Source organism: Nanorana parkeri, unplaced genomic scaffold, assembly GCF_000935625.1.
Source record: "Nanorana parkeri isolate BGI_ZX_2015 unplaced genomic scaffold, ASM93562v1 scaffold951, whole genome shotgun sequence".
Lineage (NCBI taxonomy): Eukaryota > Metazoa > Chordata > Amphibia > Anura > Dicroglossidae > Nanorana > Nanorana parkeri.
In genome coordinates, this window is record NW_017307219.1 from 406462 (window position 1) to 433795 (window position 27334).

At 41.1% G+C, this 27334-nt stretch overlaps 1 protein-coding gene across 1 annotated transcript; it reads left to right on the plus strand.

Moving 5' to 3' along the window:
- Nucleotides 1-11117: 11117 nt before the first annotated feature.
- Nucleotides 11118-14348, plus strand: LOC108795255 (cocaine- and amphetamine-regulated transcript protein-like). Its single transcript, XM_018566467.1, has 3 exons — nt 11118-11337; nt 11474-11551; nt 13897-14348. Exons 1-3 carry the CDS (start codon nt 11197-11199, stop codon nt 14002-14004), a joined length of 327 nt encoding a protein of 108 aa, XP_018421969.1. The 5' UTR covers nt 11118-11196; the 3' UTR covers nt 14005-14348.
- Nucleotides 14349-27334: the final 12986 nt, after the last annotated feature.

Consider the following 27334-nt stretch of genomic DNA (forward strand, 5'->3'; position numbering starts at 1 on the left):
GGCGCTGAGTGACGACACGTCTGTTGGGGGGCCCTTTTTTTTCTCGCCACTTGTGTAAAAGGAGCTGGCTACTGCTATGCTATGCTCATGCGGCTGCCGGCTGAATGTGTCAGACGCCGCAGACGGAAAGGGGCGGGACACCTCTCCCTGTATGCAACGTTGGCCACACGAGCACCACAGGAGGATAGGACGCCGGCGCCTCTAGGATGCACTGGAATGCAAGCCGGCGACTCCCAGCGTTCAGGGGCGGGAGGGGGCGTGGGGTTGCACCGCAGCCATGTCCCCCAACCCACAGTTTATTTGCCCGCACCCGGAACGCAGGCACATTAATGCCTGCATTTCAGTCCAGTGTGATCTGCAAAAATAGTGCTTGCAGCATTTTTGCAGATCGCACTGGACCGGAATGCAGGCACAAATGTGCCTGGGTTCCGGATGCAGGCGATCGCACTGAGGGCGAAGGGCCTGGCTGTGGTGCCATTGACTTCAATGCACCGCCACGCCCCTCCAGCCCCTGAACGCAGGTGTTTTTTCGTTGGTAGATTTACTTGAGCTCGTCATTTGAAAAGTAGATCTCCAGACGAAAAATTGTGGGCGCCCCTGATATACATGCGCTTAAAGCGCATGTATATGAGTATATACAGTACGTTTAAAGTTTCTATTCGGATCGAGGATGCACAGAATTCTGTTTCCTCTCAATGCAGCTAAAGTGAATTCAAGTAAACACAGGTAAATGCAAAAACTTAATGATAAAATGAAAATCAATTGCAAGCATTTATATGTGCTTGAAATGTGCTCTAAATTCATATAAACGCAAGTTTGACACTGTCGATGTGAATGAGGCCCTATGAGTCTTCTACCACGTTTTATATGGAATTGTAACTCACAAGCCACCAAAATTTAGGGATTTCTCATGAATAGAATGAGTTGGTCTTTTAGCAAGCACTTCCTCCTTAAACAGCCATAGTCAGCCACGTAATGTCTCTGCAGCATGCTATAGCATACCTCCCGACTTTCCAAGATAAGAAAGAGGGACACCTTATAGTACAAAGTATATAAGCAAAGGTCACACCCCTGCCACACCACCAGGGAAGGGGGATCACAAAAAATTGATATGAAAAAAAACTGATTGGTTAAACCCACAAGAGCTTCTTTTCCACCACTAGAGATGAGCCTGGGCTTGGTGAAAACCCAGTTCACCTGAGTTTACCCAAGCTCACTCAAAACCACCTCCCTCCAACTGACCCAATCAGTGGTGGCAGGTTTGGCAGGTGCATTGCCCCGCCCCTTTGTGACGTATAGTTGTGGGCTGGGGAATAGGCCTCTCCGCAACTGATTAGATGAGGCAGGGAGTGGCAGGTGCAGTTTTGAGTGGTTTTGGGCAAACTGCTACACACCACTTCTTTTCCTTATACTGGTCTTTTAAAATAACAAATGCAATAATTTAGAGGTTGGATGAAAGATTAAGTGTAGTAAAACTTTTAAAATGTATATAATAATAATAATAATAAAAAATGATTGAGATGTATATATCAGACTAAGGGGATTAAGTTTCAAAACAGGGACAGTCCTTCCAAATGAAGGACAGTTGGGAAGTATGCTGCAATTGTTGGTGATCTATCCAACACCAAAGCATGTGTAATTGTTTAAAATGTTATTTATGAATATATGAACAAGGAATGTACCTCCATTAGACACAGCAGTGCTTCCTGCACATGAGGAATTATAGAAACATGTTTCTAGCAGGGTGCTGAAGCTTTTATCATTGGGCCTGCCTTATTCTTTGTCACACAGCATATCTATGGGTCATTACCACAACCTATTCAGGAATGTAACCTCTATGATAAATAGCAGTAAAACAAATGATAGTGAGTCATACAGACAGTTATTACCAAACCACCATTTTTACTCCTTCAGTGCTTATACAGCTACTAAGCTGCTAAATATTTTTTTCCATTGATGGACAGGTCATGGCCTGCAATCTAATTTCAACACTGAGGATGTAATTGAAATATCAAGGTAAAAATCAGTCAGCATTGTATCATTTTGTACATATAGCGTACAATACCATGAACACAGTCATAAATCATGTTGCCTCTAGAAAAACCATCCCCTTTTCTATAGCAGTTGCTCAGTAACTCAGCATTGTTCTCCGATTCTCATGAGACACATCATTAGGGTTGGAGAAGTGTTTTTACAATTCTTTACACAATTTGCTCACATTACTTATTGATGAACACAACTCAAAATACGTTAAATCAAAGCTAATGTAAACTGTATATTTTAATATAACTGTCTGTCAGTAATAAAAGTGTTATATGACATACTTATTTAAACATAGCTAGCAAGTCAAAGTTATATGCTATGGAAGAGCCCTGGGGCCATGCAAAAAACATATGAAACATAATTCTATGCTTAAAAGTCAGAATTCTGAGTTTCAAACTCAGAATTTTAAAAACAGAATTCTGAGATTAAAAGGCAGAATTCTGATTTACAAGCTCAGAATTCAGACTTTTAATCTCAGAATTCTGACTTTTAATCTCATAAATCTGACTTTTAAACTCAGAACTCTGACTTTTAATCTCAGAATTCAGTTTGTAAAATTCTGAGATGGATACTCAGAATTCTGACTTTTAAACACAGAATTCTGACTTTAAAACATAGAATTCTGACTTTAAAATACAGAATTTTGTTTCTTTTTTTTAGCATGGCCCCAGGGCTCTTCCGTAATATGCTGACCATGCAATAAATCAATTCTATGCCATTTGAGAAGTCAATGATATCTTTAGAACAATGTCCTCAATATGACCATATGTCACATTAGAAAAGAGTTGCTCCACTTTTCACCTTGCTGCTCTTAGATGAAGAGCACCTGTCATCTAAGAGAAAGTGAGGAGAAAAGAGAGTACAGGCGTAGTGTAGCAGACTTCTTCAGTAAGAGTGAAATAGGTAAAAATGCACTCACAAGTATTAAACCTTGTAAAGGCCACAAAGCAGGGAAAATGGCATATTGGCGGTGACTTGATAGAGCATCCAAGGAGCCTGCATGAGATCAGGGGTTGAACTGTGGAGGGATTCGAAAACTGGTGCGCAGAGATCATGGTAGGAACATTAACTCCTCCCTCCTGAGTCTTCCATACAACTCCTCCTCCTTTTAGCCATAACATCTCTTCTGTGTGTATTCATGTGTCAGAAACATGTTTCGGGGTAAATGCTTAACCTGATAAGCATATACCCCAAAATGCATTCCTGAACCTGATGAAGGGGTTAAGCATTTACCCAGACACTGCACTGCAATTTGCTCTCCTTCTTCCTGCATACTAATTCAAACAAAAGCCAAACTTAAGGGGATAGATCAAAATATGTTTCTGGTTGTGTGACGTTGATGCAGGAATGGGCTACCTCCAGACATACCTGCCCTCAGTTTATCGATTTATATATGCTCCAAGATCGAGGCTCTCAAAGATTAGAGTTAGGACCACACTACACAGAGGAGATTTGACAAGGCAGTGTGGCTTCCACATATTTGTAAGAATTGTGCAACTAAAACCGCTGTTTTAACACAAATTGTTAGACTTGTAGACAGTGTAATTAGTTTCTTTTGTAGGCCTTCCATGTGCACCTTACTATAAAAGCCTAGTTATAGATTTATTGGTGCGGTTGCCATTTTTGTTTAGCTTGCTATGGTACATCAGATACATCTCTGGTTATGTTATTACAGTACTGATTCTCTGTGGACACATTCCTGGTTGTATCAGTAAGTACTGCGTCCTTGTGGACATGTTCCTGATGCGTCAGTAAGTACTAAGTGTGTCTCTGCGGACACATTCCTGGTTGTGTCAGTAAATACTAAGTGTGTCTCTGCGGACATGTTCCTGCTTGTATTAGTTAGTACTAAGGGGTCTGTTCACAAAGCTGCCAAAGGATCCACTCGTAGCTTCGGCTGATCCTTTAGCTAACTTCATTTGCGGGAGCCGTTCGGTTCAGTCGAGCTGAAGGGCTGCTGTACGGGCTATTCACAATAGCCCGTCAGCACCCAATGGCAGCCAATTGGCTCAGCCGAGCTGAAGGCATTTGCTTCGGCTTGACTGAGCCGAAGTGTCAGCCGAAGCAGGGCGAACGGCCAGCCTTTCGCTCCCGCAAATAACAGCTGGGCGGAGCCAGTCGTGATGTCACGGCTGGCTCCGCCCAGTTGCAATGACAGATCAGCATTCCCAAATGACCTGGGGATGCTGAACTGTCATTAAACGATAACAACTAGACGGAGCCGCCCATGACTTCACGGCTGGCTCTGTCCAGTTGTTATTAATTGGCAGGTGCCGTACAATAGGAAACAGTTGGGTGGAGCTAGCTGTTACTGCCAGCTCTGTCCAATTGCTTTTTTCTTTTTAATAAAATCTTTATTTTTTAATTTTTCAATTTATTTACATTTTGAAATTATTTTTTCAACTCCCCCCCCCCCCCCCACTATTCTCATTGATTTGCTATTCTGCTCGGTACCATGGAGGTACCAAGCAGAATAGCCGAGCCGAATGCCGCTCGGCAGCATTTGACTATTCACTCACTGCCGTTCGGCCCCTATGAGAAAAGGGACGAACGGCAGCGAGTGAGCTGCCAGTGAGACCGGTATTAGCAAGGGTTTTTACTGATAGAAGGCAGGAACATACAGTACATTTTTTCATGAGGATACTCTGCTTGTCCCCTGATGGTGTGATGTAATACAAGAATCCTTGACCGTTACCTCCTGTAGTAATACTTTTCCCATTTGCTAGGAAAATGTTGTCCTTTTCACTGAAATCAAGTTCTGTGAAGAAGGTCTCATCAAAAGTCAAGTGACTTGTTGCGTCTGAGTCAATGCACCATCCACGTAGTATACTGTTCTAAGTCACTTTGAATGTACTCAGTTTAGTGTCCCTTTAAGCTTAGAAGGAAGTGTGTTAGGACCACAGAACACCTCTCACTCTCACAGGAAAGGTGCCCTATAGTCTATAGAGGTTAACCGGACAGGGTTGATAACACTGTTTGGGATTCCAGTGCAGCACAGGCAGAGTGCAGTAGAAGTTATGAGCCAACTGGTTTTCTGGCAGGGTAGACAGATATTTTTCTGTACTTGCAGTGCTTGTAAGGAGACAGTACAGGAAAGTAGCATATAATGGAGAGATGTGCTTAATGTTGTTTTTTTTGTTAATTTTGCCCATACAAACACTTTATTTATTCCGGATTAAACACATTGCCTACCAAAGTATGGCAAAGTGACCGCACAGGCCATGCTTGGACTTGTAGTCCCTGGTGACCTCATGCTGGGGCTAGAAGTCCCCTGGTGACCTCACAGGCATGCTGGGACTTGTGTTTCTTTGGAGACCACATGTATACTGGGGCAGATCCCACTCCCAGTATACCTTTGGTCTCCAGGGTACCACAAGTTCCACCATGCCTGTGAGGTCATCTGGGAACTTCTAGTCCCAGTATGCATGAAAGGTCAGCAAGGACTACAAGTCCAAGCATGTATGGGGTCTGCAGGTCCAAGTATACTTGTGATCTCCAGATTTCAGTTACAAGAGAAACATACATTGTAATTAGACTGACCTTTAAAATGTGTTACTTAAAGGCGTTGTATGTCTATAACAGACAACAAAGGTACATATTAACACTATACACTTAATACATTGCTTCATAACACTCTTTCTAGTTCCCTTCATCTAAAGCTCTCCTAATCTATACCCATTTACCTTAAACAAAGAAATATGGGTTTAATTCTCACAATATAGACTCTGTCATTGCAATATTGGCTAATAGGATGAATAGCTTTCATCCGTTTATAGAAATGTTTTGTTTCTGCTCGGTCTCTAAAATAAATTTGGGAGATGAAATAATGAGAATCTGCTCCCGGCCATAAAACTGGCAGCAGTGACATCAGCACAGATATCTGCTGGGACCCAACATGGCACATTGCCACTTGCTGCTACAGTATGTTGTAATCTTCTTGATCCCAAATGTAAGATATCTCAGCTGGTGCCAGAGATACATTAAACAAATTCCTTGTGAAACAAATACCCCAAGGAGAGGAATCAATACACCTCCATCTATAGCGGCAGATGCAGTAACTTGCATGTGTAACTTGCAATCCTTTATATTACTAAGTTGTCTTAAACTGCTGATGATTCATATTGGGTAAGATATCAATTCTAAATATTCTCAATGTTTCCTTTCCATATTACATAGGCTTGGAGGGGTTTTTCAAGATACAAGTTGAACAGCTTCCATCTGATGCAATCCCAAAATGGGATCATCCAGAGCAATTTAAAACACACAAGGGGAAATCCTTCCAGACTCCTTGTCCAGCAATGTGATTAATTATCTGGATCGATAGTCTTACCTTCTAATGTAATAATTACAATCACTATTGCCATTACCTGCAGGAATTGCTCTTAATTCATCTTCCCAGTTTCCAGCAACCAATAATACTTTCCCAAATTGAATTTGAAATATCCCGGGTTAATAAAATTCCAGATATATGCTTTTTATTGACCTTTAAAAAAATAAATAAAAAAAAGCTTAAACCCAGGCATCAGTTAAACACACAGATAAAGACATATATGGGAACTGTTTTACATGCCAAAGGATTTGCATTTATGTCTATTCAGTCCTGGAGTTTACACAGCTTTGTCCCAGTACACGGACCTGTCAAGCAGGACAGGAGATGGATTTTTCTCTGCTACATGTAAAGACCAACTCTTGGAAAAATAAAAAAAATACTCCCCTAGCACTCATCTCCTCTCTGGTGCTGTCCTACACAGTAGTAATTCAGCTGGGAAGACTGAGGACTTCCTGTGAGTGTAGGGGGCCTACCTGCTAAAGGGGAGCCACCACGACGCCCTGCACTCACATGCAAATATGAGAGGGTGACACTGATAACATCACGTCAGTGCTGCTCTCTACATTATCGAGGACCGCCAACCTGTAGAAAGGATCCAAAAAGAAAAAGGACTCTGTGAATCACGTGAGCAGCCTAAGTTGTCCCTTGCTAGACTACAAAACAGTCTCCCCCTCTCCTCAGCTCAATATCATAAAGGGGAGGTATTCCGGAGTCCAGAAGAGAGAACTCAGACGGGGATGGCAAAACTGCTTGGGATCTTAGTCCGGCTGAAGCAGCGTTGTCCACTAATTTCAGCAAGTTAGGAGCACACTAGATTTCTAGCAGATCAACAGATATTTTTCTATATTTGCAGTGTTGTTAAGGGGGTGAAACAAGGGGAAATGTGCATGTGTTGTAGAGATGCACTGAAGAGATTTTTTATTTATTTTGTTCATGCATAGTATTTAAAGAAGAACTCCAGGCAGAATTTTCATTAAACCTATTGAAACTAGCTTGTGTAAGAATTCAAAATATGTTGCAAGGAGGTACATGAATTTTTTGCAAACACTGGTGTGGATTGCGGTGCAGAGGCGCAATGAAGCCGGAGTGTCCATAGCTGAAAAACACTGAACCTGATCAAATCACAGGCTCCGCTTTACTGAGCTGTCACACATGCAGGCACAGCGACAGAAGACATTTAGTGTGGGTAGCAGAGACTGATGGGCAGCCTGCTATTGGCTATGGCAGACCCTTCCTGCTGTCAATCAACAGCAAAGGGGACCTGATGGGGAAATCGGCAGTCAAAAATCCGCATCAAGCTCTGCCCACTCTGTATCACTGCTTATTAAGTCCTTAATGATCGGTGACGCTGACACAGAGCCTGATGAGGAATTCTGAGTGCCAATTTTCCCATCAAACCTGCTCTGCTCCTGATTTACAGCAGGTGTGCCACAGCCAATAGCAGGCTGGTCATGGCACCCACCCACTGCCTACTGTCACCCTCAAGGGAGGGTCTGATGGGGGACTTGTTTGTCACAGTTCAGGCTACATCTACCCTTCATGGTACCCTGCCCCTTTGTTTATATTCAGCTGTGGGTACAGTAGCAGTCATTTGGCTCTAGTCTCCCGTTGGTGTGGACATGTCCGGTATTTTTTTTCCATTAGTCGACAGGCATGCGTTACCATGATCTGCATTGCTGGACAACGTGATTGACGATGGATATGCAGAGTTAGACTTCCTTACCCATTACTCCTTCACGGGGGGGATTCCAATTAGTCTCCTGCATGCAGACCCCCACAGCCACTGGACAAGGATTGTGAGGAAGAGGCACTTGTCCTCATCAACTTAAAGTGACATTAAACCCTCAGATTTTTTAACATAAAACAATATGTAATGTAATGTGCGCCTTACTGTAATCCATGGTAGTTTCCCTTCTCTTTGCTGCTCTTCCTTTTAAATCCGTATCTCTTCTCATGCTGGGCAGAACTTCTCTTTTGCAGCAGACTGCCTTGTCTCTGGAATGGATACATGGTGTCTGTGTGAAGGTTCACAACCTGAGCCAGCAATACAGGAAGAGGCACTCAGCTGCAAAGGGAAGTTCTCCCCCAGCATGAGAAGACATGAGTATTTAAAAGGAAGAGCAGCAAAGAGAAGGGAAACTACCATGGATTACAGTAAGGCACACATTACAGTATTGGTTTATGTTAAAAAATCTGAGGGTTTAATGTCACTTTAAAGACAAGGTGCTTTGCCAGGGAAATCCCCCCTGGTAAGGCACCCCCCTCCCCCATGTTGAGGGTGTGATGTGGACTGGTGTGGTTCAGGAGAGGGGGACTGCACACTTGTCCCTCCCTTTCCTGGCCTGCCAGGTGGCTGCCCATGCCAATTTTTTGTGGGGTTCCACTTTCAAAATCCATTCCGGGCTTTAAGGGTCTGGTATGAATTTTGAGGAGGACCCCGCTTTTTAAAAAAAGTTTTGCTTAGTGTTTCCCTTAAAATCTATAGCTTTAAGGGAAATCCATGGCTCTTTTGTGTTTTTATTTTTCTTTAGTAGTAATACTGCTGTTAGATTTTCACTTCCCTGCAGGATGTTGGGTTTGTTCCTGGTGCCTGGGTGAACCTACCCATAAGTCCCATGCATTGTCACACAGCTCCCAGCAGAGTCACTCGGTCCCATGCTTTGTCAGACAGTTCCAAAAAGAGTCACTCAGTTCCATGCGTTGTCATGCAAAACCCAGAACAGTCACACTGTTCCATGCGTAGTCACGCAGCTCCCAGTGAAGTCACTCAATCCCATGCGTTGCCATGAAGCTCAAAGTAGTAATTAGCCAGCTGCGTAAAAACGTATTGGACTGAGTGACTCTCTTTGGAAGTGTGTGGCAACACATGGAACTGAGTGACTGTGCTGCAAACTGCGTGGCAATGCATGGGACTGAGTGGCTCTGCTTAGAGCTTCATGATGTCTGTATGACTCTTCTTGGAACTGTGTGAATTCAGCACCCAGTGAAGTCACTCAGTACCATGCATTGTCATGCAGTTCCAAAAAGGGTCACTCAGTCCCATGCTGCATTGTCACGCAGTTCCCAGTGAAATCACTCAGTCTCATGCGTTGTCATGCAGTTCAAAAGAGAGTCACTCAGCCAGCTGCGTAACAACTCTCGTTCGAACAATGCATGAAATTAAGTGACTCTGCTGAGAGCTGTGTGACAATGCATGTGATTGAGTGACTGATCTAGGTGCTGCATGCCAACGCATGGGATTGAGCGACTCCCTTTGGAACTACCTGACAACGCATGGGATTGAGTGACTCTGCTGGGTGCTGTGTGACGACGCATGAGATTGAGAGACTCTCTTTGGGACTGCCTGACAAGGCATGGGATTGAGTGACTCTGCTGGGAGCTGTGTGACACTGCATTGTACTGAGTGACTCTGCTGTGAGCTGTGTGACAATGCATGGGATGGAGTGACTCTGCTGGGTGCTGTGTGACGACGCATGAGATTGAGAGACTCTCTTTGGGACTGCCTGACAAGGCATGGGATTGAGTGACTCTGCTGGGAGCTGTGTGACACTGCATTGTACTGAGTGACTCTGCTGTGAGCTGTGTGACAATGCATGGGATGGAGTGACGGTGCTGGGAGCTGTATGACAATGCATGCTACTGAGTGCCTCTGCTGGAAGCTGTATGATAATGCATGGGACTGAGTGAGTGTGCTTGGAGATGCATTCACACAGTTCGAAGAAGAGTCATTCAGTCCTAAGTGTTGTCTCGCAGCTCCTAGGGACTGTCATGCAGTTGGCAGCAATTAAGGCTATAGCACAGTGCCAGGTGCATTCGCATACATTTGAACGGCACCCTAATGCAATTGTTTGCCGTTGGGCACAGCAACGCACCACAACACACCACAACGCACAGTAATGCAATATCAAATGCAGCATAAGTCCTATGTAAATGGGGCTTTAGCATCATATATAAATTCCACAACATGCAGACAATGAATTCAATAGCTTATCTCTTGATTATCAATGTATACACTAACATAAACCTAAAGTTTTACCCAATAATATTCTAAATACATATCTAATGATAGTTCATCATATGTGCAGGACGCTGCAGTAGTTAGGCGTTATTTTAAGTGCTTTTAAGGTTTCTTTTTTAGGAAGTGCAATGAGGGTAATTTATCGAAACTGGAGCAGAAGGAACCTGGAGCAGTTGCCCAGGGCAACCAATCAGCTTCTCTCTAAGTATGTTCAGTTAAGTTTTAAAAATGAAAGACAAGCTGATTGGTTGCCATGCACAGCTGCTCCAGATTCCGTCTGCTCCAGTTCTGATAAATTCCCCTCATTGTGTTTATACATAGATAATAAAGAGATAATTATGGAGTTGAATTTGTATGTGATGCTAAGAGTGTCTGGTGCTAGAGATGTGTAAGTAATAGTAAAACTCCATTCAGGAGACCTGCTTTCTATATAAATATAATAAATGTAGAGAGAAGATAGAGAACAGGTCTGCAGCTTGTTGTTTTTTTTATTTATTCAGCTTCTTCTTAATTGTGACCTCTGTTTTCAGGATTGAAGAGTGTTCTACTAAGACAGCTTCTGCCAGCGCAGTCCATATCATTCCTGGCAGCAGGAGACATGCATAGGATTGAATGGCTGTGTGTTCCCTATTGGAGGGATCAGATGTATCAGAGCTCAGGCAACGAATCACACTTTTGCTGTTTGCAGATCGTCTCAGCGGGAGGGGCAGAATGAGTTTATAAGCAACTTGTCCGGAGTCCTGGAGTCATCACCCGAGAGCTACAAGAAGAGGGACGAAGAGACCAGCTGACCCTGTTCAGTACCATGAACAGCTCCCAGCTCCTGTTCCATCTACTGTGTGCAAGTGTCCTTCTCTTCTGCGTCTGCCACGGCCAGTCCTCCAGGGAAATCTCCTCCGAAGACTTTGATGCCAAAAAAATCGCCACATCGTCTGAGAAAGAGCTGGTTGGTGTCTTTTACACACATTGCACATCTGCCTTATCTAGAATAGAAATGATTGTTCTGTATTGTAAGGAATCAGACAATGTTCATGAGATGAGTCAGGTTTAAAGCTGCTCTTATGTCTTCTGTTTCAACTCAGGTAGAGGCAATGGAAGAGTTGTTAGGAAAATTTCAGGACAGGTACCCTGTCTATCAGAAGAGAGCCCAGATTCCGATGGTGAGCTTTGGTTTATGTTATTTGTTACATTTCTGCTTATTTTGGATGAGCTAGTTAAGTACATGTAAGTAAATAAGATAGATTCAACTTACAAAGCTAACACCCAAGGCTAAGACTCTTTATTTTGGCCATGTGACTGTCGTTTTCATTGGGTTCAGCTGAATATAATTAACAGTTTTTTGAAAGTAAGAATGATTATCCTGGTGTGTTAGCTTTGTGAACTGTGACTGTTGTATCATATAAATATGTAATGTAAAATATTACCCATTTCAAATATATCATATCTATCTATAGATACACACACGCACGTCTACTAGGGATGTTCCGATACCAAGTACCATACTCGGTACATGTACAGCTACTTTTCCAGCTCCAAGACTAGACTAGAGAAAAACTCAAAAGTTAGGAGGCAGCTATAATTTGTAATGAGCATTGGCTACGGGGCTCCTGGGATTTGTGCATCCCTGTTTTAATATATATATATAGATATATATATATATACAGTAAACTCCCCGTTATCCGGCATCCACAGGGATTGGTAGATTTCGGATAACTGTAGTTTCTGGTTGCTTGAGAGTTACTATTAAAAATAAGTAAATAAGTCTAACTAGTGCCATACCCCATACTATACCATATCATAACATAAACTCTGCATTGACTTCATATTAATATTGAAATTCAGTAATCAAAAGCAAATAGACACACTTAAAACAATTTAAGACAAATAGGTACACAATCGTTTCCAGGATAATACATGTGGCAGATCAGCAGAACAGTGAGTACACAGGAGATGTTTTTTTTCTGGTTACAGTTGAACACCTGATAACAGAGCGTTTACTGTATTAGGGATGCACCAATACCATTTTTTCCAGACCAAGTACTCACAGATACGAGTACTGATATATTTTTGTTTAGTAGGGAACCCTCCTTCATATCCATATTTTTGTTTATTGTCATGTGACAGTTTTTCTAAAACAATATCGACTAATGATTTCAGGACAGTGGTGGAGAGCCAGAGCAGAGCCAGGTCCCAGCTGCAACCACTGCAACCCTGGTAGTTCTCATGAAAATGCCAAGTATCGGCACTGGTATCTGAACTGGTATCTGAACATCCCTAACGCCTACATACACATGCACGCACACACACTTATACACACACACAAACAATCACTTAAAGTATTAAACGTTTAACATACTTTTATGGTACTGGAAGGCAAAACATCTACCGCTAGCCTGTAAGATATGATTATACTTATAGCTCTCTAACTTCATCTGCTGCAGCTACATTGCTAATATTTGTCACTAGAGAAAAACAGCTCACAGGCTTAATAAATAAAGCAAAGTTAAATTAGTAAAGTGCAGGAACCCATGGCAACATCAATCCAAAACACCTAGGAGTACATTGAAGCTGTTCCGGGATTATCTAATTTATTCTATCGTTGTAGATCCATAAATACATTTCTGGCAAGGTTAACCCTTCCTTGGGGTAAGAACCTGATAAAGTGCTAACCTTCCCTGAAACTGTGCATTTGCAGATCTGTGATGATAAAATAATCCTGCAATGACTATGATATTTTTAGGACTGATATTAAGGAACTTGGCACGGGTTAGCCCATCCTCAGGGTAAGTGCCTGAGGAAGGGCTAACCTTGCCCCAGAAGCTGTGCATTTTTGGATCTGTGATGATAATAATCCTGGATGGCTGAACTGATATTAGGGAGCCTGGCAATGGCACAGGTTGAACACCTGGTGAGCTGCCACTGGCTACCACATGTTACCTGACTACATTATCATAGCAAAGAACCAACACTCACCCTTCAATGTTCTGTTCTGTCTCCTCTAAACTAATACATGACTAAGTAAGAGTACAAGAAACATGCTAAGTGCAAAAAGCAGTAACCTATAGCATTCTAATTGGTATCTGTGTGCACTTTTCTCTTTGAACTGTTTGACTGAATAACCTTGTAATAAGCCCATAAATCTGATGCTAACAATGAGTTGTTGTATTCTGCCCCACTCTTTGCATTGCCCTAATAATAGAAATTTGCTTTTACTTTGCTATATTTTTGTAGAACTTACCATGATTGATGAAGCAACAAGTAATGTATGCTATACTGAGAACACATTAGACATCATTATCACCAAGCTTGAGTCATTTGAAATTAAATCATAATATTAGAGTTGGTGAAGAAAATGTCTCAATTTGCCATTTTTGTGGTCACAGTCTCAATAGCATGGCTGAATACACAGCTTCACTTTTCCAGTTCTTAGGATTACATCTTGGGGATCCTCATTGGTCCTTGTAATAAAATTGCTGTTATGTTGTTTGTCTGTCCCTATGCACAGTGTGACATTGGGGAGAGATGTGCAGTGAAGCAAGGACCCAGAATTGGCAAGCTGTGTGACTGCTCCCGCGGATCTTCCTGCAACTCTTTCCTGTTGAAGTGCATATGAAGAGAATACACGTCATTTGCAGCCCTTGTGTTTACAGACCACATAGTACCAACCCTTGTAAAGAGATCAACAACTCCATTGCTTGCCTGTTTATACCGCTCCTGTTTACTTCAAAGCAAGCTCATCTTCTATCAGTACTAAAAGAAGAAGACACTAGAGGCAAGATGCAAGATCACTGACATTAAACTAGTTTCCAGAATAGCTTAGTTTTTATGTCTCATCCTCTATGTCAGATTATACTTTATTTCCTAGTGAATGTATTAAGTTATTTAAGATATCACACTTACCTTGTAATATTGACTTATATATGCACTTTCATAAACATGTAGAATAAACTGTACAAGGAAAACTTTATTGCTTTATTTATTGAGCATGAAATGTAATATTTCTGTTATTGATCTTGCTTATAGTTGCATTTCCAGGCATGTAATTGCTCTTTCTGCTATTAGTCATATCTTCAAGCTTATCTGTGCAATGTTACATTTAAACTAAAGGATGCAAGAATAGGGGTGTAGTAGTTCCCCTGAAAATGATAAGGGGTTGAATCATCCACTGGCATTATTCAGACTGGAACCTCAGCAGAAAGGTCACTGTACCTGTTTTCAGCTCTGCTCACCTGCTGTAGCCCTTACGAAGAGGTAAAATACTTCCCGTTTGAATATGAATTTATGTTACATAAGAAGAAATACACTAGGAGGACTGAGATGCATAGCAATATGGGGGAGATCTTTAAGAAAAACGTGAGTTTATTCACTAAGGCATCACAAAGTACAGTAACCTTTACTAACCCATTAGATTTCAGTTTGCAGATCAGCAAAAGATACATTTATACTGGTTGCTTTGGGTTAATATACAGTTATTTAGCCTGATAGATAAAGAAGATGGGGGGAGATTCAGCACACCAACATCTACACAAAATGCAAATATCAGTTATGGGTAGAAAAACCTTTAACATTTGAATTCATTCAACTCCATGTGTTATGCTGAGGAAGATTTATCCCTAGTAGGGACAGCCATTCAAAAGTTTCCCTTAATAAGCCCAGATCAGCTCATTTGTCTGTATTCTACTGCAGCCCAGCACATCTGTGTTCTCTTCAAACACCCAATTATGCAAAGCAAATTATTTCTTAACTTTTCTGCTTCACTTGAACTCAACGTTAAAACAGACAAAGGTTTGTAGATTTAGTTTTGATCTCATTACCCTTGATATATATATATATATATGTATATATATTTACAGTATGCCTAGCCAGAAATATAAAAAGAGGAAACATAAGTTGCTGTAGAGATGAATGGTACACTTCAAGGAACCCTGGGAATATACCGAATTATGTCCTGAAAACAAGCTATTAAACATAAAAAGGTTCTTCATTACATGACCTTTTCAGGGACACATTCTGGCCAATTATAAATGATTTGACAAGTGGTTTTAAAAGCATTGTTTGCTCTCTAGATGCTAGGTCCATGTTAATTATAACCTAAAACATAACACAATTTTTATTGAAGAAAAGTCCTATGGTAAAAGATTATAATCATTCTGCATCTAAAGGCATGTTCAATGCTGTTCATTTGCCACTCCACTGTTATAGACTTTGAAACATATTGTGGATCTCTAAAACTGTACAATGTTGCTGTAATGTTGTTTGTGTTTTGCACGGAACTATCTCCAGTAAAAATTGTAAAGGACTAATAATGAAAATTGGAGGAGAACTTTCTATGTCACTTCAGACTTTACTTACAACACTTAAGCTGCCCAAACACCTTACAATTTATCTGCAGATTATCTGTGGTCAGATGGAAAAAGTGCAACAGATTGGCCCAGGTGGAGATTACTCCATACACACAGTTTAGCGTAGATGGAGGAATCTGTTGCACCTTTTCCATCTGACCACAGAAAATCTTCAGATAAATTGTAAGGTGTGTGGGCAGCTTTAGAGATGTTTATGTAGCATTTTCCAAGGGTGACATGTCTTCAAGTTTACCATTCACCACATGTCCAATATACAGTATACCTTTTTTATGTTCATGTTCACAAATTTTCAATAAGTTTTAAAAAATCAACAGCAATACAAAAAAAAAACCATCAATGCAAAAATAAGAAAATATCAAATATACAACCGGATCCAAACATCGTGTGTATGCAGATTAATGCACAGTGTGTAATAAGATCAATAGGACTAATCACCCAGTCTATAGAAAAAATGCACATGATGGTCTGGTTAGATTGGTACCTAATAAATGCTAACTTCAGAAAAAATGGATAAGTAATAGGAATACCGTATACCTTTTTATATCACTTAACGTATATGGAATTGACTAACAATGGACATCACTAATGCCAAGTCAACAATAGTGGCTTATGGGCTTGGTATCTGTCTAAACTATTGAAGACTCCATTAGCAAGACTGAATCTAGTGTTGGTCTAGGCCTGGTTTTTCAAAATATGGAAATCTACATATGTGGTCACAATTCCCCCAATGAATGATGAGTTGTGTCTGTGGTAGTTCTTTCATAAAAGATGACAGTCTACCTGTATACAACTGTATGTAGTAGGTAAAAGCTGTAACAACATATCTGAGTCATGTTCTGGCATGTTACATTCTGGCCATAGTCACCCACTTCATGCTGTTGATGCCAAACTGATTTGACAGCACAGACATCTTTGTATTATGTACTGGTATGTGATATCAGTAATTTTAACTTCTCATTAGCCACAGATCTCTTTGCGTCTAAAGTCGTGCAAGAAATTAAAGCAGTGAGAGCAACATGAAACAAGAAAATAGGCTCTCTCTGGGATATAATGTCCGGTATAAGTAGTTATCGTATTATAAGCTGAATTTGCATATAATGTAAAGATAGTGTGGAGTGTATAATGTGATCACAATGCTAAATGCTAAATATGTCATTTCGACTAACATCATAGTGTAGCCATCTACAGCTGCTTGCACACCAGGTCTGTTTTTCACTACAGTGCCCTAGGAGCCCTGAAACATATACAGTATATAATAAAATTGCCCAGTTTTTGCACCATCCTGATTCCTGTAGTTCTATACTAACCCATCACTGTGAAGATAAGTACCCTTATAACCCCAAATGAGCTGCTGGAGATGAGATGGGAGTGAGCAGAACTGCATACTTACCAACTTTGAGATGAGAAAGAGAGACACCTTCCAGCACAATGTACTGCAACGGACACATCCCTGCCATGCCCCCAGTTATGAGGAGCATTAAAAATGTATATGCCAAAAATCGCTGGTTAAACCCAGACTTGATTTTTTTCCACCAGTTTTCCTTTATGCAGGCTTTTTTTAAATGGCAAACAGGATAATCAAAGTGGTAGTAAACCATAAAGATAAACATGCTTATAATGAGTCCCCAGGAGATGTTTCCTATAATGTGCTAGTATGCACAGTTTGGCATCTTACCTTACAGGCAATCGCCTCCAGTACTGTTACATCAATTCTCCCTTCCTCCACCAGCACTGCTATCTACACCTGCTCTTGTTCCGGCTTTAGCGCTTTTGGATCTTGATTTTCCAAGCCGGAATGATGTAACTCCTACACATGGGCACTGGATTAATTTTGGCACAGGACCTTGCCAGGCTTGTTCACTGAGCTGCGTATGGCTCATAACTTTACCTCTACTTTAAAGTGACACTAAACTCAGGAGTTAAACCTTAAAACTACATTCCAGCACCTTAACTATTAACAAAAATGTATCTTATTTGTGTATCACTCGGCTGTAGATCCTCAAATCATCTCTGAATTGGTGCTGACATTGTCCTTCATTCTGGAAGCTACTCTTGTTCCCCATGGTCCCTGTGTGTGTTGTAATGTAGCCACCGCTCCAAGCTCGCTCGTGTGATGGACTACAATCTCACGTTTAGTTTACTACTTTGTATTGAAATTATAGTCTATAATGGGAGCCAGCTTGGAGAGGTGTCTATTTTACAACACACACAGGAACCATGGGGGTCAACAATACACCCTCCAGAGGAAAGGACAGTGTCAGCACCAATTCAGAGATGATTTGAGGATCTACAGTTGAGTGATACACAAGTTAGGTGCATTTTTGTTCATCGTTAGGGTGCGTGCAGGCCCGGCGCTACTGCAAAGGCAAGGCAAGCGGCCGCCTGAGGGCGCTGCAGGGTGAGGGCGGAAAAAACAGGGCATTTTGACAAGTACGTGAATGCATTTTTACATTTTAACTCCTGAGTTTAGCATCGGAGATAAGATGAAGGTTTTTGCATGGAATAACACTTTTGGTAGTTGAATAGAACCTTTTCATTGCTATCGGTACATCAGACAAAAAACTGACTGAGGAGCAATGAGGGACAGAGAGATTTGGTTCCAAATGAGGGAGAGTTGGGAGGTATGGAACTTGTGGTCAGGAACTCCTGGTCACTCTGGAAAGAAAGAATGAGAACTGTTGTATAGGTGTAAGCAACATCATGTACTGTATGTACCATTTGTATATGTTTTTTTCTGTCACAGGCTTGCTTTAAGATACCACTACAGATAGAACATTTTGAGCCTCACCATGTACTGAGGCTACGTTCCACAATGAATACCAAAAATGCTTTATCCAAATGCAAACATTTATTTGCCATTAGATTACAAATCTGTTTATAGACAGTGGCAAGACACTTTGACACTTCTTTCAGCTTAGTATATGTGTAAGTCAACTATGTAGGTTATTACCTATGTCAAATTTACCCAGCAGTTAGAGACCTGTAAGTGTACAGTTTGCAAAAAAAGATCTTTGTCAGGAACAACCGGAAACTTTTGTTCATGGGTACCTTTAAAAACCTCTAGGATGAAAGTGGTTGAAAAAGTATAAGGATGCCAGACAATGGAATTATAGATTGTTTTACAGCAATACCCACTATTAGCATACAACAGACCGGGCAGTCCGAGAGCAGGTTATTCCCTATAGAGTTTGTCTGCATCTAATTAGCACATTTTATTGAGATCTCAGCCAGGTCCACAAACAATATCCAGTCAGTGTAATACAGTCTTGTCTTTCAGCACATGGCTTATTACAGTTAGGTCCTATACGTATTGTCGGGGTGGTGCAATTATGAAATAGATTGGTTAAAAAAACAAAAACATTTGTTGCTGTGCTGGGATACTGAAAGAAACGTAGGAAACCTGTACTACATAAACCATGGAATCTGCCATTGCTGACCTCTCTTTTTGGAAATACTAGTTGCCTGACTTTCAAGCTATTCCATTGACTTTATTGCAGCCTACCAGACTTTAGATGTGGTAGTTGCATTCGTTTTCTTTTTTTTTTTTTAGGTAGTTTGGCTGTGAAACCTAACTTTTTTTTTTTTAATCAAGCGGTAATAGGCCTAAATAGACCAGTGGAAGTAGCAGCCACAAAAGACCTAAAAGCTACAGGAAGGTTTCCTCTTACAAAAAATAAAACTAAAGCCCTCAGCTCCATACAAATTGGTTATTGGCACAACAGTTAATTAGTACTTTGTGAGATTATTTTTGTTGTTGTACCACACTGCATTCTCTTAAGAGCTCATTCACACCACTTCAGTTGAGCTAGATCAAAGCAGGGCTAAGGCCAGGGCACATAGAAAACTATGCTACCTTGGGTGAGTTGCAGTGCAGTATGTAAAAATACTGACATGCTGTCTGTTTTGCAAGACCCAGCACCTCATATTACCACTGGTCACTGCTTGTAACAATGCAAGGCACCACCACTTACCACTGTACACAACGGACACAGTTCGCTGCCTCTTTAGCATGTGGGATGGTGTGAACAAACCCTAAACATTGAATACAAGGTCAATACAGGGTGCACAAAAGAATTTTAAAGTCATAACCCATTTTTCCTGAACCCTCTTCCATCCCTGTATCCCCAATTATGCCCAATACCAATATATTTAAAATAAAGACCTCAGGAATATGATTGGTAAAAATTGGCCAGTGTCAGGACAGTATCCGAGCACTGGAATAGGCAGCAAATAGATAGAGACGAGGCAGGGTTTATCTTGAAATGAACATTACAGTATATTATCTGAGAGACAATAGTCAAAGATTTGGACAGTATCTAAGCATCAAATAATGCTGGAGCACAATGATAAGGTGCAAACTGTAAGGCACAACATAGCACTGCAGCAAACATTAACATTTGTGAGGCTGTGGTCTCACTATAGAAATATTTTGTGGCACCTGAAAAGTGCCAGTGTATCAGAATAGGCTGCATACTCTGAGGCAAAACACAGGATTTATCCACCAGCAAACATTACAAATTTTGCAGCTGTGGTGGAGCTGTGTAAACATTTTGTTGCACCTTTACAGTGCCAGAGTGCCAAAACAGGTCACAAACTCTTAGACATAATGCAGGATTTAACCTACAGCAAACATGACAACTAGTATTTCCAGAAGGGGGTCATCAATGGCAGCCCCTGTATTCCATTGGTGCAGTTACACTTATATTGTACTGTCCCCTGCGCCTAGCCCCCACTTCAAATCTTAAAATGATCTTTCCTTAACCCAGCCAAATATGGCTTACTGAGGCAGACTCGTGCATTAACAGTAACTCTCTATTCAATCCTATGAAGTACTCCGTGTTCCAGTGGAATATTTGGACTGTATACTATGTGTACATGGGTCGGCTCAGAAGATTTCTGACAAGCAGCTTGGCATCTTACATTGTGACATCTCACTTGATTGCAAAAAGTTTTCCAGCACACTCACCAGCCAGCATGCAAAAAAACTTGTCTCACCGCTAAGGTTAAAAACAGAGGTTTAGATACAAGTCTTCTGCACAACCTGCACCCAATTTGATCTTTTGCCACATGTGCTCCAAGATGGAGACTCTCATAGTTTAGAGTTAGGACCGCACTATATAGAGGTGCCTTGGCGCGGCTGTGCGGCTTTCACATTTTCTGCAGAAGACGTGTGCTGGCTGGTAAGTGTGCTGGGAAACTTTTTGCTGTTGTACTGTATAAAGCCCTTCCATGTGCACCTTGCTGTAAAGTTGGTAACAAATTGATGAGTGCGTTTGCCATTTGTTTTGTTTTATCTCACTTGATTGGGTAAAGGTGTGTTTAAGACTGGCCAACGGTGCCGCTATACTTAAGCATCCAAGCTTAAATGCAAACTCCATCTTTCTGACCATATTTTATGTTACACCTACATTTAGGGTATAACATGAAACATGGTCACAGTTCACACTCCCCGCCCTCCTTACCAGAATCACAGAGTTATTTTACCTGCAGGATTCTATTTAGATTTGCATTTGGTGGGCAGAGCCATACACAGCTGCTTCATTCCTTTACATAGCCATTTAAAGGATCTGTGAATAAAAAGAGTCTGCTACCACCGCAGAGGGACTTGTAGCTCTCAATGGAGTACAAATGCATTGCCATCACTGCACTTGTAGTCTAGTGACATGTCTAAATTAAAAGTCCATACCTCAGTATAGACAGGGGCTGGGACATACAGTTTGCAGGAGCATTGCACCCATGATCCATTGATCACAGATGCAATGCGTTGCAGGCTCAAATGCAAAGAAATTAAACATACATGTTTTTTTCTATTAATATTGTGTGTGCACATTTTCATTTTTCAAGGTGGAATATGCCTTTACGTCATAAAGAATCTAAGCAATTACCATTAGAACTGAATTATGTGGGGAACACTATTGTATTTTTGAATAAACAGCGCAAAGAGCAATCACATAGCACAAAGTTCAGTAGCTCATAGCAACAAGAATCACATTTCATGTTAGAGAGGCCAGCCAGGCAAGTACAAGATACAATCTTTTCAATTCATCTTTATTAAAGTTAGAGTTTAACAAAATAAAACAATATATGGTATTACCAGGGAAGGTACAAGTGTGTTCTTAAAATCAGAGTAAGTACAGGTACCGAAGCATTACAAAGTATTCATAAAAGACAAGAGATGAACATGACGAAGTCCATAGTGATGACAGGCATTTAACATGTTGCATAGGAGGATGAACTTCAGGTGATCAATGAGTAACAACATCAAAATGTGCAAGATACATTTTGACTATCTTCCCTGTCTACTGTACTATTCTTCTTGCACTGTTTCACATACATTGCTACATTCAATCATCATAAACTTTTACCTCTGGCTATTCAGTATCTAGTCATTGATAACTAGATAATAATGATTTGTTTTTACATCATAAATGTCATTGTAGATGTAACATGACCCTAGGAAACAGGTGAACGGTGCTACTGTCAGGGAGACAGATCTCTCTATTGCTTGTATTTTAATCTCAAATAATAAAAAAATATCCCTCAATATATTGTCTTAAATGGCTCCAATTGGTACTTATAATTTATTAATTACAGACTCTTACTACACTAGGAAGCCAGTATTAAAACAATGGAAGCTAATTTGGCACCAAAAACTTTCCAAGCACAAACAAAATAAGGGGAGACAAAGTGAGAACGTTATCTGCTGCTGGCTCCTATAGGCACAGCATATGAAGTGAGTTTTCTGATGGCTTATAATCTACAGTCCCTTACTGCAGGGGATATGATTAAACACCATTATTGCCTGGAGTAGCACTCATTGTCACCTAATATAGACATGCTCCTGTCTTGTCTTCTTGTCTTGTTGGAATATCTGTGCCAAACCATATTATGTTGAGCTTAGAGCCTGCTTTAGACGTGATCTCATTTTTACAAGTCTCACATTTCTGGATGTTAGGCTGAGTGACTCCATCACTAAATTTCAGATAGATATGTGGAAACTATACCTACTTCTATCAGATTGCTTTAATCGTTTAACCTCAACTTACTTTTAAAGATAAGGATACTCAGGTCCTGGTGAACAATCCTAAAACCATAACAAATAGAAAAGTGTGAAGATAATTAATATATAACCGTTGATAGCTCTAGTTCATGTAAATGTACCCATTCTACGTGCTCTAATTTTCTTGCAAGAGAAAACCTTTACGAAGTATGGCATTGTCACCACGCCAATGAACGCGATTACACATTCCACTCTACAGTCCACAACTCATATTCAAGAATCTATATGTTCTAGCCTTCTCCAAGGAGTCAGCGATTCTGCCATTCATTCTATCTCTTGGTCAGATCATGCACTTATTTCTATGCAGATTACTTCCACCTTTAATACTAAAACGGTGCATCTCGGGAGAAATTACCCTTCTCTATTGAAAGAATCTGCAAATATTGGTACTTTTACTCAACACTTGAAGGAATTATTCGCTTTTAATTGTGGTTCGGTCTCTGATCCCTTTATATTGTGGAACTCCCATAAGGCTTTTATGCGTGGTATTTTGATCCAACTAGGTGCAAAAGTTGCCAAACAAAAAACTAAAAGACCAACAGATCTCCTGTCTCATATTCAGGGCCTGGACTCTAGAAATAAATCTTCCCCTAATTCCGAGCTGCCTTAAATAAATCCAAACTTGAATTACGTATTACTTATATAGATAAACAGTCTAAACGGCTACTGCTTACATATTATTCCAATGCTAATAGAGCAGGTACTCTACTAGCAAAACAAATTAAAGGGCGTCGAGTTACAACGAGAATTAACTATATACTTGATCCTGTTGATGGCAAGAAAACTACCCACCCTCGAGCCATTGCTGACCAGTTTGCAGAGTACTACAGTTATTTATATAATTCGCAGGCAGACTTCTAGTGATGTCACTAATTTTCTAGCGCCTTTACAACTCCCATGTGTGTCTGATTCTCAACTACAGACTCTCAATGCACCTATTACTTTAGAGGAAATTTCTACACATATTGGCACTCTAGATGGGCTCTCAGCAGAATACTACCAAACATTTGGTGACACTTTGTTCCCATACTTGCAAACCATATATCAAAAGGTTGCACATACTGCATCTTTCCCTCCAGAAATGTTAAAAGTTACTATAATTAAATTTTTGTCCAATTTCCCTATTAAATACCGACATTAAAATATGCCCAAAAATTATAGCAACCAGAGTTAGTAAAATTCTACCCATTTTGATCCAGCCTGAACAAACAGGTTTTATCAAAGGGCGACAAGCTCCTGATGCCACTAGATGTATTATAGATATTATTCAATATGCAGAGAAGTCAAAAACACCTATGTTTTTGTTAACATTAGATGCTAAAAAAGCATTTGACAGAATTTAAGGAGCAGGTACTCTGTAAATTTGGTTTTGCAGGTCACGTTAACACTATCAAAGCTCTTTATTCCTGCCCATCAGCACAAATATTTAGATCTTGTGTACTTTCTGAACCCTGTACAATAACTAATGCACCCTTAAGGTCTAGTAGGAATATTTAGGAGGGACACCATGTGTGGGGTTCCCCCTCAAAGTCATTCCAGGCCCTTAAGGTCTGTTAGGGATTTTAAGGGGGAACCCCACCTCCAAAATTGTGAGAAAAAAAAGTTCCCACTAAAATTCCATACCAGACCCTTGATCTGAGCACAGGCCTGGCAGGGAAGGAAACCACATGCCCTCAGCACTGGGAGGGTGCTTTTCCAGGGGCGACCCTGTGCCGATGAGGACAAGGGCCTCTTCCCCACAAGCCCTGGGGCGTTGGTTGTGGGGGTGCGGGCAGTGGGCTTATTCACATCAGGGTACTCCTTTAATAAAGGGGCACCCAGATGCGGCCCCCCCTTGTGAATGAGTAAGGGGTACTTGTACCCCTACCTATTCACGAAAGGGTTAGATCCAAGTTTTACAAAAGAAGCTAGACTTTTGAAAAAATCCTTTAATTGAAAAAAAACAAAACAAAAGACAAGTTTTTGACTTAATAAGTACTTAATAATAAGTCTTTTATTGTAAAAAAAAATCCAAAAAATTGATCAATCGACGTAATCCAGCGTTGTCCGCAATGACTACAACTGGACGAAAAAATAAATAAAACAATAAAAACAAAAACAAAATGATGCCTGCCATCCCATCCGCTTGCGACGAACTCCCGCCGCAGAATGGCCTTTTGACAGATGCCGGCAACATATAAACAATTGGGCGGAGCTAGCGGTGACGGGCAAACAACCCGCCGAACCCTGACAGTTCGTGTGTTCACCAAACACACAAACTGCTGATGTTCGAGTCGAACTCATGCTCAACTCGAACATCGAGTCCAGTTCCACCTGTGTGTGCACTGTCCTCCTGGGCAGCCTGTGTGGTCCCTGGAGTATGCGCAGTGGGAGTTCCTCTATTGTCAGACCCTGTCTAGATTTGTGCATCTTTATAGCAAAAAAGGGAGCCCAGTAAGTGGAGGAGCGTTGACCCATTCAGATAAATCTACAGCTCCAGCCAGCTTTTTCTAATAGACCACCTGCCAGTGTATGGCTGGCCATGAACACCAATGAAAAATGTAGTTTATCCCTGAGTACCAATTCAAAGTTAAAGTTTTTCCTTCATTACCAAAGCAAAATTAAATGTGTGCACTGAAAACCAATGAAAAGTTGGACCTTGTATTGAAAACAAATGCAGAGGGGCTGATTTGCAAGAGCATGAATGCATAATGATATTGTAGCGCTCACCCCCGAAGGAGCCGCTGAATATTGTAATAGGTTCTCCTACCTGTTGGTTCCAGCTGCCAGTCCCCTTTGATCAGCAACAGCACACCGACACTCACGGACAGAACGGCTCGAGTCTTAGGGTCTTTTTAGGGTATTTATTTGCAACATCAATAGGAGAGAGAGGGTTTAGGATCTGTAGGATGCCATTTGGAAATACTTCTGAGGACAGCTTTCTCCCCTAGCAACCGCTAAGGCCGAAATCACTGCGATCTGGTCCCAGGGACCAATAGTAGTAGTAGTAGTAGTACTGTGAACAGATACCTGGAACAGGGTGTGGGATCTCCCTTATGGGTCCCAGACGGACGCTCGCACCAGCTCCTCTGCGGTACCCCTCAACAAGCGGACTCCTCCCCGACCCAGCTTCCATCAGGTATTTTCCTCTTTAGGATCTGGAACTTCTGTGCCCTCAGCATCTGCAACTGCCAAGGAGCACTCCAGTTAAATGAGAGTATCTTCTTAGAACAAGGCACCCAACACCTGCCACGTGTATGGGCCCAGTGAGGTATTTTTCCGTAGCAACAGGATCTGGAATCTCTGTGCCCTCAGCATCTGCAACTGCCAAGGAGCACTCCAGTTTAGTAGTAGTATCTTCTTAGAACAAGGCACCCATCACCTGCCACGTGTATGGGCCCAGCAAAGTATCAGTGTATCCTAGGCCTCTAGGTCCCTCAGCACCTGCCATGTGCTGAGGCCCAGGCCAGTTTCCTGCATCACACACAGTCCTCCTAGGGCGAGGCCCCTAGGGGAAAGAGAGCTCTCCACAATGTCCCCAGACCTTTTATTACCTGCCCTCAACCATGTCTCTGAGTCATCCTACTCAGGGATTGGCTAGGGCCAGGTGCATAGTCATAACCTGAGGGTGGATCCTCCCTCACTGTATGCCAAGGCTCCCTTTTCCTCAGCAACAGGAGGAGCAATCAATCCAGCAGACTCAGGGACACCTATAGAATGCAGAGCTCTGTATAATCAGTATCTAGACTGGTTACAGTCCAGGTATCTCTAAATTGAATAGCGACATTTTAGAGGGCGCTACACTATTTAATATGCAATTCTGTTTGTTTGTTTTATCTACATATTTACTGCTATATCTAGGGCTCATTAATCACAGTAATTTACCAGAAGCTGTGGAGAAAATTGATTCATGGGTTCCGTGAGATGTTAACATTTTTTGTCAATGGTTCCTTGAAGACAAAAAGGTTGAGAAAGGCTAATCTAAAGTGTAGGTCAGCCTAGTTCTAGCAGTGCTGAAGATGTTTGGCAGCTGTGTAATGTATTGCTATATTAAGATACATTTGATCTGTTTTGTCTTACACTGGAAAAGTGGCATAGTGGGAAGTTCCTAGTAATAATTAACAGCTTTTATTTTTATTATATCATTAACCCCTTCATGACTGAGGCCTTTTTTTTTTCATTTTTTTAAAATGTGACTTCTCTGTTAGACTTGTAATTTGTGCAGCTCAGACAATCCTGTGTCTACGCACTTAATTCCAAATGCCTCTGAAAGTTTACATAATTTTGTGCCTATTGATTTAGTAATATTAAAAGTAAAATTTAAGTATAGTTAGTTCAGTTTCAGTATTTTAAATGGTATAATATCTACACTTTTCAACATATACTAAAAGGATTTTTATTTTACAAATATGCAAAAAATGGCACTTTTTGAAACTTTAAAACATATTTTATGATAGTGGGCGGAGCTATACAAATAATGTTTTTGCCCCTGCAATAACCTGGTTTATAGCAGAGATACAGCAAAAAATGACAAAGCGTTT